We start from the raw sequence: 15,354 nt of genomic DNA on the forward strand, positions 1-15,354 counted from the left end.
GATTCCGCCATATTGTGTTCGAGAGCCCGAGGAGATAGGGTACGCTCAGCGCGCGGCAGCTATCATTGATTTGACTACGAGTTATCGGTCAGTCTGGCTTCAAGTCGCCCCGGCTCCCCTTCGTCTGACGACGGCCTCTTTTGTTCCTGTCTATCGGACCATCATATTGCTACGTGTCCAGTGGCCACTCCGGTCCAGCCATCACCTAGCACCTTAGCAGCAGCTTCCGCACTTTCGTCGTTAAGTCGCCCGGTAGGCTCTACACCACCTGTTGCCCGGCGTTCACTTTTACCATTTTTCCTTCGGCCTGTTCCAGCTCAGCCTCCAGTAGCAGAACCCAGGTCTCAACATGATTCCGACGATCAGTCCAAGGATCCTGATCCGGCCGTGGAACTGGTCAATGGCGTTCGTGCCCTGGCGGACGCTGTCCGGCAGCTTCAGCAACAACAGCAGCACTTCCAGCAGCAGGCGCCTCAACAGCCCAACCCAGCAGCGGACTTCAACCTGCCTGCAGCCATTGCCTTCTTGCAGTCTCGCTTGGACGTCAACACACTTGGCCGCCGAGACTACGCAGAAGCCCGGGAACTCACCATGCTGTATCCCTTCTATAACCAGCTTCAAGCAGCAGATCAATCCTTTTTCAAGGAACGTGTACGCCTCTTGGTCATCGCCATTCAATTTGATTGGCGCACCGCAGCCGCCAATGCGAACTACGTTCCCGTTCCCGGTCTTGTGGTGCACCATCCCCCAGCTCTTTTCCGACAACCAGCCTCCACCACGACGCATGACTTACTTTGTACCGTAGTACAGCAGCTTCAGCAGCTACCTTGGAAGATTAATCAGCAGAAATCAGTGCTTCAGCCAACAAAAGCCCTTACTTTTCTTGGCGTAGATGTGAACCTCAATACTAACACCATGTCAGTGCAACCAAAATATCTTAACATTGTGCGTTCTGTGCCGTGGCCCATAATTAGTGCCTCCAAACATGCAAGACAAGTGCTCGCGGGATACATCACCTGGATTGCCCCGGTATCATCCCTCACCAATCCCGTAGCTCACTCGGTGCTACATCAAGGCGCTTCAATTTTTGCTCGTAACACAGTGTCTACGGTTTGTTCTCGCCCACGTTATATTTGGTGTGACAACTCCTCAAAGTGTGAATTATATGTTGATGCTACACCTCATTCTATAGCAATAGTCGATTCTTTGTGTACGCCTCTTTTTGCAGTGACTATTGACCATGAATACCCCATCTTCGTGATGGAATACCTTGCAGTAGCAATTGCCATTCTGTTATATGCGGAGTACACGCCGCACATATATTGTGACAATTTAGCAGTGGTCCACTGCTTCAACAAACGAACATGTCGTGTACCATATCTGTATGCAATAGCACATGTTATGTACAACAATTTCATGTATAATGTAACCTATGTACCGTCTTTACAAAATAAAGCTGATAGCTTGTCGCGGGCTGGCGCCCGATTCTTCTCATGCCCTCGACCAATCAGGGATCAGCAGCCGTCAAGCCACGACTTAAAAGTGGATGACGGAGGCTGATTCCGCCATATTGTGTTCGAGAGCCCGAGGAGATAGGGTACGCTCAGCGCGCGGCAGCTATCATTGATTGATTCTATCTACTTACTTTGTAACTAGATTCATGCGTTGCCGCTCCAACTCAGGTAGAACTATATTCATCTCTCAGTATGGCTAACTATTACTGTTATCATAGTAGCATTGTACAGCGTTTGTTCCGTCTGGCATCCGTAGCTTTTGTAGCGTGATTGAAGAAGGTACATTTCGGTTGCTAGGTTTTGCAATCAGTCCACGTCATGTGATAATTTATGAAAGCTATTTTATTCTACTTTGTTCAGCTTAAAACACAAATTACTTTGATGTAAATTATGTCGGGAGGTATGTAAATGTTATCGAATAGAGCAAAATTTCTCTACTTCTGATCCAAGCCTTTGCATTATGTTTTCTCCATAAATGACGTAAAGGCAATGCTCTAAATAGAAGAGGGGGAGTATGCGGGTCATACTTCCTTAGATCATCCACTTCGAGCACTGCGCAAAGGAATAGCAACACAGTTTAAAAACCGAGATCTCCCTATCTCGAATATTTTCAGTGGGTAGTTGGTGCTTATATTGTGACATTGGGCAGGCATAGCCCCTCACGGACCGTAGCTCCAGGGAGTCAGTTTAGTACTTATCTATATTTCCTAGTTAATTTCATCACTATTTCAATATGAATTTGGAATATCACTCCCCGTGAGACCAGCGAAGTCAAGCAGTCCTGGGTCTGGTCAGAGGAAAGATAGGTGTGACCATTCGTATTCACCAGACGGTGTTGGCGTTGCGGCGTCCACCCAGCGTCGTGAGGACAATTGGGAAGCTACTTGAAAAAAGTAGCGAACTGCAGTCTAGGAAGCCAGCATTAACGGCGAGGGTAGCCGATCTACTAACAACACAACACCCCACAGGAATGAGTGCCATTAAGTCTAGGCGTCCTAAGAGCTGTTGCGCCAGGAATTTAGTTATTATTATTATTATTGATAATAATAATAATAATAATAATAATAATAATAATAATAATAATAATAATAATAATAATAATAATATCAGCAATAGGCATAGTAAAGATTCTGCCTGTTTACTCTGCTTGTACCTAAGTACATTATTTCTAACTTTATGATATAGTTAGGCAGGTCAATACAGAGGCTGTTCAGCCTATGTTTGGCCGATTTCGTTCCCCCTGCCGGGCAGAATAAACTCCACCGACCTGGCTCGTGGCGTCCTGCAGTGTTGTGCAGTGGCTTCCTGGGAACGGAGTTGTTTTTCCGCGCGGACGACAATAACGCACAAAACAGCATCATTGTTGTGAGTGTTGTGTTAAATTTGTTTCCAAGTGTGTGAGTTTACGCTCTGTGACCAAAATGCCACCCAAACTAAGCCGGGTTTGGGAAGGCTATGTTGCGGTTCTTTATGACGCCCACTTTAGTGTTTCTGTCATTAGGAAACAGTGCAAGGACAATGGTTGAAACACCAGTTTAAGTGGAATAAAAAATGTTATTAAAAAGTACAACGGCAACGAAGCTCCACCATTTGGATAACCAACGAAGTTGCCTAGGAAGCGGGAATGCACCAAGGCCACCTCCACCATGCAGAGGAAACTTCGTAAAATGGCAATGCAAGAAAATCCGCCAACACAAAGATGTATGGCTAGTCGTTTTGACGTGTCTTTGGGGACTATGAGCCGGACATTACACCATCAACTCAAGCTGGGAAAAGTCAAGAAAGCTCGCGGCCATCTTCTCACGGATGTTCACCAAAAGGAACGAAGTGTAACGCCTGGAAGCTGTACGAACGGCATCTGGCAAAACAAAGGTGGATGTACGTCGTAACGCTCGATGAAGCATGGATTTACCTCTCCGACTGCGGTAAACCGAGAGCCATCATGTACCGAGAAAAAGGCGCCAAGAACTTCAGAAGGTGGGTCCGTGTCTGTAAAGAATCCTTCCCAAAAGGGTTCATGGTCGTTACTGGCTACTGTTACCGAGGTAAATGAAGATTCGTAGGGTGGCGAAGAAATGCAAAATAAATTCGCAGTATTTTCGGGAGCAGATCATGCGGCCGATCTACGAGCATGAGATTCCAACAATGTACGGAAATGACGCCAATCTGGTACGCATTCACATGGACAAGGCTTCATCACATACCTCACGATCGTCCCTCGCATTCTACAGGGAGATGGAGGAGGCAAGTGGTATACAGGTGATACCTTTCAATTAGGTACCTGTTAAATCTCCAGATGCAAGTCCTATGGACTATTGTGGATTTGGATTGCTGAAGCGGGCTTTTGGTAAGACAAAAGCATGTAGGAACAATAGTTTTAAGAATTCTAAAGTGTAACTGGGCAGAAAGCCAAACGAACGGTAACACATTCAGGATTATCAATTTATTATTTTTTGAATTGCTTTTAGTGTATCGTTAACCGAAAACATTTAGTCAACTCGTTACATTTTCCGCCGAAGTCAGTTGGAAATATTTATATGAGACGGTGAACTGTAAAAAATACCATTTGGCCCTATTCAAGAAATCAAAAGCGTGTAGTGACTCAGTGCTTCTCGAACCTAGCATATATCAGCCTAAATGAAATCATCGCACATTAATCTATAGACTGTCATACACTATCACTACCAGATGCACTAGTAACATCTTAGAGTATTACCAACATAAGGAACTTTCAGTTTTACAGATAACGTCCACACCCAACGCTTCCCTCCCCCCCCCCTGAGGATGGTGCATTCGTGTAACCTATTATAGAAACCTGGGCAGGAGTTGTCTGTGTTTAGCTCGTCCAGCTACCCATTCTCAAGCCGCTTGGAGTGGAGTAAATTATCATGGCAAGAATGGAATTGATCACAGTCTTGGATAATCACCAATTTCATCTACGCCAGTGATTTTCTGAATCATATTCCCTTTCACTTATGAAGCGGAATATCAGTACGCTTAAGTGATACCAATTCGAAGTGTAAGAATACTAGCGAAAGAGCAGAATAAGAGTGATAAAATCTTAAATGTTTTAATCATTCGTGCATCTTAATATTGCGCTTCAGAGGCCTCATCCCGGCAAAATTAAAATGCCGCTAATTTTACAGTAATTATGTCATATCTTCAAATAGATAAAAGATAATCGAAATGTGGAACAAGAGCGCCCTAGACAATATCATTTTACATGGAATACCGTTGTCACGACTCACTTATCTACTTTCGATTTCGAGCCATTTTGAAAATCTATTTATTTTCGCGTTTCTAAACGGCTGAAAACGGAAAGCCACTATGTGACTTGTGATAACGGTACCTCACGCAAAATAATATTGTCTAGGGCGCTCTTGTTCCATATTTCTATTATCTTTTATCTATTTGACGATATCACATAATTACTATAAACTTAGCGGTATTTTAATTTCGCCGGGATGAGACCTCTTAATGCGAGAAAGTGTTATTTGTATTTTCATATATTGTTTTCTAGAAATATACAATAATATTCAGTGTCACAGTAACGTATTCGAATTTCTTTTATATGGTAGCTGACATTTCATGCACCTCCTACACTGCTGGATGTATGACATTTACCAGTTCGGAGAGAAAAGAATCTTAGCCCCTCCATTTTTAAGATTTATACCTACAGTCTCTTTCCATGCACTACAAGTATTGAAAATGTTCAATTCTCCAACCACTCAGGTTATTTTTCGATTCTTTTCTATCTTTTGAATCTACTAGGTTCCCGAACAGAGATTACCTTGACCGAGGTATGTAATAATTACTACTCAGATAGCAATTTTATTCAATGCCAGATGGCAATTTTAAGGTTATCAGGGGTAACTGACTTCGATGCTTTTCGTGTTTACATTGGAGGTTGCTTTTTTTTTTTAAACCCCGATTGCTTTTTTTTTAATTTTTTTTTTTATTTTACAACTGCAGGTCGTGTTCATCCCTCCCATGTCTTTCCTTTCTTTATGTTCAAGTCAATGTGTTTCGCTGAGAGCTCGTTAAGTGGACTACAAAATATTATGTTACATCCAACTTGTTCCTTGTTGCGTTTCGGTTTCTTATCTCCCATGTTCGTTTCGGTTTATTTTGGCCCCCTGTTAGTGGTTCACCGATATAAAGAGTGGAAAAATGTACGATTGTTCAGGAAGCGGATTGGGTAGCGTAATGATCGAATAGACCTGGTAATCCGAAGACATGGGTTTGAATCCAGGATTAGACGTGCAGTTTTCATTACTATAAACATTCCAAACCTTCGCATATTACTGTAAACATTACTTTTAACATCTAAATAATTCAATTTTCATAATGAATGTTATGTTTCACAGTCCACAGGCAAAGTAGTACCACCTGTGACAATTTTAAAAATCACTTCAAAGCTGCATACCAGTAATCCAAGTAACCGCTGCTTGTAGCTAATCTATGCTACTTCGTTTCACTACTTACTTTCTTTCCATTTGGCTCTATACACAACAGCACTACATCCTTTCGCAATTACAGGGCCCAGTATCAAGTTTTCAAGACCAACTTCATTTTCTTCTTCCACTGCGGGGGCCTCCAACTCACTATTTCTCTTCGGCAACTTGTATCTCGAGACAGCATCCTACAAATATATTAACAATTAACTTATTTTTGGTCATGAAGTATTTTTATTAAGTGCAAAATGTACTTTTCGCTCTGCCAGAATAAAAAAGCAGTTTTCCGTAATATTTCGATTTTCCCTTCAAGTTTTCCTGCGTGTAAAAATTTGATGGGCGAGGTCACGAAGTTATCCTGAGAATTACATTTATGTTGTTTATTAGAAAGAATATAACTCTGTTCTTAATTGTGATGATTCTTTGGAAATTTTAGGGTCACAATTTGTTTTTAAAACTCCAATGGAAGACCTTATCATTCATCAAATTTTTCGATAGAGGAATACTCAAGGAAAAGTCGAAGTATCCCGAAAACCTGCTCCTTCCTATAGAGTGCTTTCTCTTCTTAGTAAAACCGCCCATAATCGAAGTAACAAAATACGCACCAAAGATTTTTGAATTTGCACTTCTATATTAAATAGGAAATGGATTACCGTACCGTAATAATATTTCTTATGCACATATAGCAACTATTCCATTAAGCATATAAACGACTCAAGGGGAAACAGAAATATTTATTTAAAAAAACTTTTAAATACTTGATCATACCGAAAGTAACTTTAAATAAGGTATTAAAAATACTAAATGACTATTACATTATAGAAAACTATTTACTCACTGAGGAATTCGGATGGTAAAATTGGTAATGCTGATCGTGGACGTTTCAGCGACGTCGTGACACTCCCTATCAGCAACACGGATCAATTAAGAAATCAACGTTCTTTGAGAAATTATGTTATCGGTAAGATTCCTGCATCATAGAAACAAACCAAACTGACCTAACTTTTTATCAATGTACTTCTTTCTGTAGAAATAGTACTTGAGGGATTGTGAAACAATGTTCTGGGTTTCCTTTGATTTCACATTACCGGTAGTGCATTCTTCTTATCTGTATTCAAACTCTGTGATATGATACAGATGTGTTTCTATGCAAAAAAAACTCCAAAACTTACCAGAAAGTGTAGTTCAGATTATGCTTATCTTTGTATTTCTTCTGACATAAATGCAAGTTGTTTTGGTTTCGTATCATAGTTTGATATCATATGTTGGTTTCATATCATACAAGTAAGAAGGCAGCGCTAACGTAAAATGAAAGAAAAGCCAAAACGATGAATCACAATTCCTCAAGTATTACTTCTACAGTAAAGAAGTACATTCATAATCAAATTGATTTGATTCTACACGATGGGCACGAAGTCCCGTCACCTCTCAAAGTAAATATTCAAACCAGAGTGGAAAAAAATCATGATTTTTTAAATAAAAATCATTTTTGATTTTTTTTTATTTAAATCGATTTTTTTGATTTACATCGATTTTTTTTATTTAAATCAAATCTTTCTCCTCGTATAATACAAGTCGCGAACTGGAGAAAAAACATTAGGAATCAATATTAAATGACAATTATGCCATTTAAGTGAAAGTATTTTGGTTTAATTTCGAATTAATCCTCAATCGTTAACCTATTTCAATCCGAAACAATATTTCTGAAGCATTAAGGAAAAAACGTATAGCAACGTTTATCAACATGACACTTTTCTTTTCACGAAAGTTCCTGATATTTGGCAGGAGTATATTTTTAAAAAATCGAAACTAGCCAGCGGCACGAAATACATGTAAAGTACATAAATTTCGCCTAAAATTAACTAATTATCTCTATGGCCTATGAAACCCGGAGGTTCAATGCCGCGTTCACGGAACCTCTCCACTGACTTCTATCCATAGCCAACTGGATCCAGTTTCTATTTTGTATTCCTATTTCTGCGAGATTCATCTTAATATTGTCATCCCATCTGCGCCTAGATCTTCCTAATGATCATTTTCCGATTGGCCTTCCAGTTAAGAACTTGAAAGTGTTCCTATTTTCTTCCATCCTGGCTACATGACCTGCTCACCTGAGACCCTAGCAATGTTTGGTAAACCGTATAAATTATGTAGTTCCTCGTTATGAAGTTTCCCCCATTCCCACTCCTCTTGGGTCTGAATATTCGTCTCAGGATCTTGTTCTCAAATACTTTCAGTCTACGTTCTTCCCTCATAGTAAGCGACCATGTTTCGCAACCATACAGAAGCAGGGTGTCTACCAGTCAGGGAAAGTCAGGGAATTTCATTGTGTGTCAGGGAAAAATCTTTCCCAGGTTGTGAGGGGTGAAGGAATGCCACTAAAATAGTCATAAATTACAGGTAAATGAATTGGTTCGTTTGTACGTTTGTAGAATATTGTATAAGCATATAAACAATGGTGAAAACACAGTTCACTTTAAATATAAGTTGGGGGCGCGGTGGCTCACTGGTAGAGCGTTCACCTCCGGTGCTTGGGTTCCCTGGTTCGATCTCAGCTCGCGCCGTGTGGACTTCATGATGGACAAACACCGTGGTCGTGGGTTTTCTCGGGGTTCTCCCATTTCCTCCCACTTTCTTCATTTCATTCATTACTCATCATCACCGTCTCCTTTAGCCTAACCGGCATAACCGTGGGACGTAAAACTGAAAGATTTCATTTTCATGATTTAAATATAAGTTACTTTTCAAGAGTTACTAAGGAAAAAAGAATGACAGAGTCAGGGAAAATTATAATTTTGTCAGGGAAAGTCAGAGAATTTGATTATGCTTGCTTGCTAGACACCCTGAGAACAACAGGCATATATATTTTAATCTTCAAATTCCTGGACAGAATTCGTAAAAATGAAATGAAATTTTTGAGTTTTACGTCCCACGATTATGCCGGTTAGGCTAAAGGAGACGGTGATGATGAGTAATGAATGAAATGGTGGAATGAAGAAAGTGGGAGGAAACGGGAGAACCCCGAGAAAACCCACGCACACGGTGTTTGTTCACTACAAAGTTCACTTGGCGGGGGCTGGGATCGAACCCGGGACCCCAAGCACCAGAGGTGAACGCTCTACCACTGAACCACCGCGGCTCCTGGACAGAATTCGTGACAACAAGAGATTTTGAACTGAATAATAACACGAATTCCCTGCTTTTAGTCGACATTTAATTTCTTCCTAAATATTGTTTTCGTCTGTTAATTTTGATCCTAGATATTTGAAAGAATCCACTTTATCAAAAGTATTATTCGATATTTTAACGCATCCAAAATTTGCCGTATTACGATCCCGAGGAAATTCTATGTATTTAGTACATAAATTTCGCCTAAAGTTTTAACTTTTTTTTTTTTTTTTTGTTTCGGAAAGGGGATCTGGCCCCTCTAAATACGCTCCTATTATCTGGAAACAGACGTGGACATAAAAGAATTTTTGTCTTAAATGTCGATGGTGATTTCTCCGTTGGAATAGTTAACGATTTAAAAACCCTATGTTACGAAGAGAAGAAAGCAGGATTCTCCCGTTACCCGTTCAAAACGGGATTTTCCCTAATCATCCTCTGCTACTACTGTGCTGTACATACATTTGAGTCTCATTGTATTATGATTATTATCTTCCATAATCGAAATAACAGAACAGAAACGGGAGTTTACTTATTTTTACTTTAAATTAATTTATTTCAAAATTTGATTTAAATCAACGATTTTTATTAAAAAAATCAAGTGATTAAAATCGTGATTTAAATCAGACTGATTTAAATCAATCCACCCTGATTCAAACTATGCAAACTTTAATTATTATCCTTTGTATCAGTTTTCGTAATATTTGAAACGTACTATAGTAACACAAAACGGAACTTTAACTGCTATGCCGACTATCACAAACTAAAAAGCAAATTCGCCCTCCACAGCTGGATTACAAGACCACCTCACCGACCGCAATTTTTATCAGATAATACATTACCTAGAGTGCAATAATGATCCCTGAAAAATTATTACACTAACAAATAAGAATAGGTCTACCAATATTTATAATGAGTGAATGTGTTTCATTCAGTGGAGACTCTTGAATGAAATCACAGTTAGAAGTTAAAACCGTACAGATTTACTTTTGGCGCAGCACTAGAAAGAACTATTGAAAAATTATAATTCTTTCAATAATTTCCTTCTTATTGTCTCTTACAAGGTTTCCACTGAACATCAAATACCTCACTTCGCATAGACAAAATTCAAGGTGGCCACCAGAATTGATGAAAAATCACAATTCTTTTACGTCTTGCGTATAAATATGGCTTCAGGATGTGTAGCATAAAAACTACACTGCAAAAAACACAAACCAACCTGTGTTAGGTGGCGACAAAAAAAAAATCACGAATGCTATATAACCGAGACATGGCAGAGCGAAGCTGGTGTGCCCGAGAGTTAGCGCGGGGGTGCGTCCGAAGGAAGAAGGTGCATCAGCGATGATGGGTATGGGCAAGAGAGGGAAGTGGAAAGAAGTGGGATTTGGCAATCATATGAGTTTTTCAATGGCACTTGTCAAGGTTTCATACTAGTAACGATCCACTTGTAAACATAAAATACAGGTTCTGTGCACTGTGCAGAAATACGCCACCGGTGGAAAATAGCATCTAATACAGCCATTCCTCATATACTCACTTATTTTATCCATCGTAAAGAACTTGTAATGACTTTACACTAATAACCCTATAATTGTAAACCTAAGATACAGCTCTATTACTTTGAATTTAATTGTCGCCTGCAGAAATGTGTTCCTTATAAACATGTATTTTCATGCAAAGTATTGAAATCTACCTGTAAATCAGCGCTGCCAACCTGATCAGAAATTATTATCGTACGTAACACTTAATCGTTTTTGTCGTAAAATAGCATTTTATTTTTTATTTTTTTTTTTTTGTTTCTAGTTTCAAAATCAAGCTTTTTTATTGTTAATTATTATTATTGACATGAAACTAACAAGAACGTTTACGGCTAAAACTATATTCAACAATCTGCATAGGAAACAAGATTAAGGTTTAATTCCATACCAGTCTATCGAGAAAAAAAAAAAGTATGATTTGCCTTAAACACTTTATACGTTTACTTGTGAAAACTTACCTACATTAAGTAGCAAGCAATCACCCTTCCTTGATCGCTTTCCTGTGTGCGTGGTCGTGGTCACCGGTTTGATTAGAAGTGGGATTATGTATCTGTAGTACAAATACTGGTAGTGGTTTCGATTAATTTTACGTTATGTTTCATCTCATACAGTATCGGTATTCAAAATGTGTGTTAAACTACAATGATCCAATTATCTCGTGGTAATTAACATGTGTAAGCACGTGAATTGATTTTATGAATTTGGACTACGATAAACATGGGGGGCGTGGTGGCTCAGTAGTAGAGCGTTCACCTCCGATGCTTGGGTCCCTGGTTCGATCCCAGCTCACGCCGTGTGGACTTTGCGGTAGACAAACACCGTGCTCGTGGGTTTTCTCGGGGTCCTCCCACTATCTTCATTCCACCATTTCACTCATCTCTCATCATCACCGTCACCTTTAGCCTAACCAGCATAAGCCTGGTACGTAAAACTAAAAGATTTCATTTTACGATAAACATGAAATATACCCAACAGTATTATTTCCCTCTCTAGACATATGTCGTTTTTGTTATATTTTGAGTGATCTTGTCGTATATGTTCCAAAATTCATACTCCTTTTCACGTAATGAATGAAATTTATTTCGAATTTCAAATATTCAGACCTTCAGAACTGTCTTTGCTTCTTACCAGGAATTGTTAAATTATCGCATATTTTCCTACTATCGTACGGAAGCTTACGTACTTCGTCCAGGCATCAAAATTATCGTACATGTTGGCAATGCAACGACGATTTTTAAGACTGTTTTCGTCGGCGTTAGGTAGTTAGCATACTGAATTCTCACGTAGCAGACTGGGGTTCAAACCTTACCTACTCAGTTTTTATAATGCTGAAGTCACTATTCTGGAGAACATTTTCTGTCTATAACAAATTATGTGGAATAAATGATGAAATTCATATATGTATAATTTCCTGTAAAGCACTAAAAAAAATGTAAAAGTAGGCTATATTCTAATATTTCAACACTGGGCATATGTCTAATGTGTTTATTGAATAAAGTTTCACTGGCGGAACACTTCTGCACACTGTAGGAAACAAGTAAAGTATTTCATGTTCACAAGAGTCAAACCACTACAAATGCATCCTACGGTCAGCCTAAAAGGAGTGAGTGCACTTGAAAGACGACTGTGGATATTAGTTTCGGTAAGTCTTTACTTTGACTCCAACTGTGACTTTAATCGGTTCTTATAGGTTCAGTTACTTCCTGGAACTGTTTGTGCGTGAGTCACTTGTTAGAACTGTTCGTGCCTTTGGTGTGACGTCTTAGTTCATATTTTTCCCACTAGGTGTTTGTGTAGTCATATGGTAGTTGGTTAGTAGTCACATGTTCTGTGTGCATGTATGTGTGTGCTGCTGTTTGTGGCATGCGGGAGCGCGTAATTGAATTGGTTGAATTGAGTTAGAGAAAACCTATCATAGTTGTGGTCTAAACTGAAGATATTTTCGACGTATTCTAAAAGTGGACGTTTATTGGTTTCTTGTTTGTAATAATAGCAAGTGTGCTCGGTTTAATAAAACGACGTGTGTGCGGAAAGGAACATTTTTCAGTAATGTTGAGTATTGTGCATGTGTTCTTGGTATCTTATTTTTTCGTGTGTGGAATCAGCAGTTATGAGTTCATTATTCATGAGATTTCTCCTATGGCGAAATGGTGAGTATTTTCTTTTTTTAATTCATATTATTTTTATTCTTGATTTGTTTTGCATTTGAGTATTAGGCAAAGTATTTGGTTTGCTGCTGCTTGTCCTATTGTCTTGTTGAGATGTAATTTTTTTTTCTTTGTCATGCACTGATTTATGATTAGAGACGAGTGTTTTCTTTTTTAATTTTTCCCTTCTTATCTTAGCTTTATAGTAATGGTGTGATTATTTATTATTATTTTGGATGTTTTTATGGTACTTGAGCGGGGGGGTTGGGGGCGGTAGCCCCCCATTTAGATCTCAAAATTCATAGTCACCGCTTCACCTGAATTGATGTTTAGTAACATTGTGGCCCTTGTACTTATAGTATAATTCTTAACTTCGTATAGTAACATTGTGGCTCTTGTACTTATAGTATAATTCTTAACATCGTATAGTAACATTGTGGCCCTTGTACTTATAGTATAATTCTTAACATCGTACATTACTTTCACTGTGTTAGTAATTGTAATCGATTCATGTGATCCGGTTCCGGGAGCAGTTTAGGAATGATTCCTAAACTGCTCCGGGAACCGGATCACATGAATCGGTTGAAGTCACAGTTGGAGTCAAAGTAAAAATTTGCCTTAGTTTCCACCGGCGGGTGTTTCTGCACAATGTAGGGAATGTGTAGTTTAAGTTTACTAGTATGAAACCATGACAAGTGCTGTTTATTATACAAGTATGCTGTTTTCACGCGATATAAAGTTATTTTTTTTCACTATCGTCTGTGCATACCCTTCATCATTAACGCGCATACTCCCTAGGAACGCACCTCCGGACGAATCCCCCTGCTATACCCGCTAGCACAGAGAAGAGAATTATAAAAGTTGGGAAAAAATCGCCGAAAAAACAATTAAAGAGAAGGCACAGGAAAAGTGGTATGAAGAAGTTATCAAGAAGAGCAGTTTGAAAGGAATATACACATATAAAAAGCGTTATGAGAAAATAAATTATATGGACAATTATTTACGGAGCATTTTACTTTTCAAAGCCAGATCAGGGAGCCTTGAAACAGGGGTAAGATTGAAAAAAAAATTAAAGTGAACGAAAAATGTCAACTATGTTTTAAAGAAGATGAAACACAAACACTTATTGTTAAAATGTGAAGAAACCCTAAAAATAAGGGGAACATGGAAATGGAACGATGACATGGAAAAGGAAGGAAATTTGGTAAAATTAGCTTGGAGGCTAGGCTTTAATGTAAATGGAAGGGAACTAAGAAAGAAAGAAATAAAAAACTGCTTGAATTTTGGTGGAAAAAGAAATTGGAAAATTTTAAATGAAAAAAGAGCAGTACATGTTGTTTTTCTTTTCTCACGATTTTTAAAAATTCCTTTCAGGAACCAAACTTCCGAAGAGAAGGAAGAAAAATACCTTGAACCTGAACTGAACGCTATGACTTGGCTAGGTAGCATTCTCGCTTTGTAATAACAACCTAGCTCAAAATCTTTCTTTTTACACAAGTTTTTATGGCACTCATCTGGACGCGTAATTTACGTGTGTCACACACATCAGTTTGCACGCATATTATTAATCCGCACTCAATTCTTTGGACAAGTGATACGGAAATAAGGGTGCAGAATGTCTTAGGGAATCATTTAGAACGCATATATATATACATATACAGGCTAGTTTTAATGACAACGTATTGTAAATTTACATGAGATGTAATCGTGCAACACTGCACCAGTTATAGTATAACCTAGTGCAAGTACATTGGGTTTATTGTAAAAACAACTTGAAAGCATCTGACTTACCCTGACTTCCCAACAAACTCCTTCCAATTCATCATCCTTGGTTAAAATGCCAGTTCCAGAGGCAAGACTAACACCTACTAAGGCGAAAAATGGTGCAGAATCGCCAAATAGTAACCGTCTTGCAGCCTTTCGCCTTAAATCAGCTGCTAGTGAATTGGTAACTCGATTGAGTATACTATCAACAAACAGTCGTCGAGCGTGGGAATGAATCTGTAGCCCAACATCTCGAACAGCACTTCCGGACCTTGTAAATGTGCTCTCTACTTTTGCTCCCCAAGGGAGATCGTTTCCTTTGGCTCCGTCCACCACGTCTTTAGGATTTCTATGTAATCTGAAGTTTCTCCAGAGGAAACGTCCATTTTGTAGTAGCCTACTAGCCACTGCTCGTAACGACATTTCGCAGTCGTCTAAACAGAGCACCCGTACGGGTGCGAACGTTCCTCTCAATACTCTCAGTTTGATGTTTCTTTCGTATTGCCTCAGAAACTAATTAACCGAACTGTCAACAACTGTCAAACAAGAACGTCTTATCTACTTATTGCAAGTTCCAGATAATGTTACAGTAGCTCATCCTCCCATCTGACCTTCCCATTCCCAATTACGCAGGGAAGTGACGTCACAACACGAAAATAAATTCGGTATTATTTTATCTTCATTGAAGAAAATTTATGTTACAAGTTCGTTACTCAACTTTAGAATTCGATTTTTTGACATACAAGTGAATTATAGTTTTGTCAAGTTATGA

General features: G+C 39.0%; 1 protein-coding gene across 1 annotated transcript in view; it reads right to left on the reverse strand.

Moving 5' to 3' along the window:
- Positions 1-15,220, reverse strand: part of Pink1 (PTEN-induced putative kinase 1) — a 47,361-nt gene extending 32,141 nt beyond the window's left edge. Inside the window, exons 1-2 of the mRNA XM_081736957.1 lie at positions 14,610-15,220; positions 6,000-6,156 (exon numbers count right to left, since the gene is read on the reverse strand). Coding sequence (XP_081593083.1) covers positions 6,000-6,156; positions 14,610-15,005 — 553 coding nt within the window. The 5' untranslated portion in view covers positions 15,006-15,220. The remainder of the gene's footprint in view (positions 1-5,999; positions 6,157-14,609) is intronic.
- Positions 15,221-15,354: the final 134 nt, after the last annotated feature.

Source organism: Thermobia domestica, chromosome 13 (genome assembly GCF_964235325.1).
Source record: "Thermobia domestica chromosome 13, izTheDome1.hap1.1, whole genome shotgun sequence".
NCBI lineage: Eukaryota > Metazoa > Arthropoda > Insecta > Zygentoma > Lepismatidae > Thermobia > Thermobia domestica.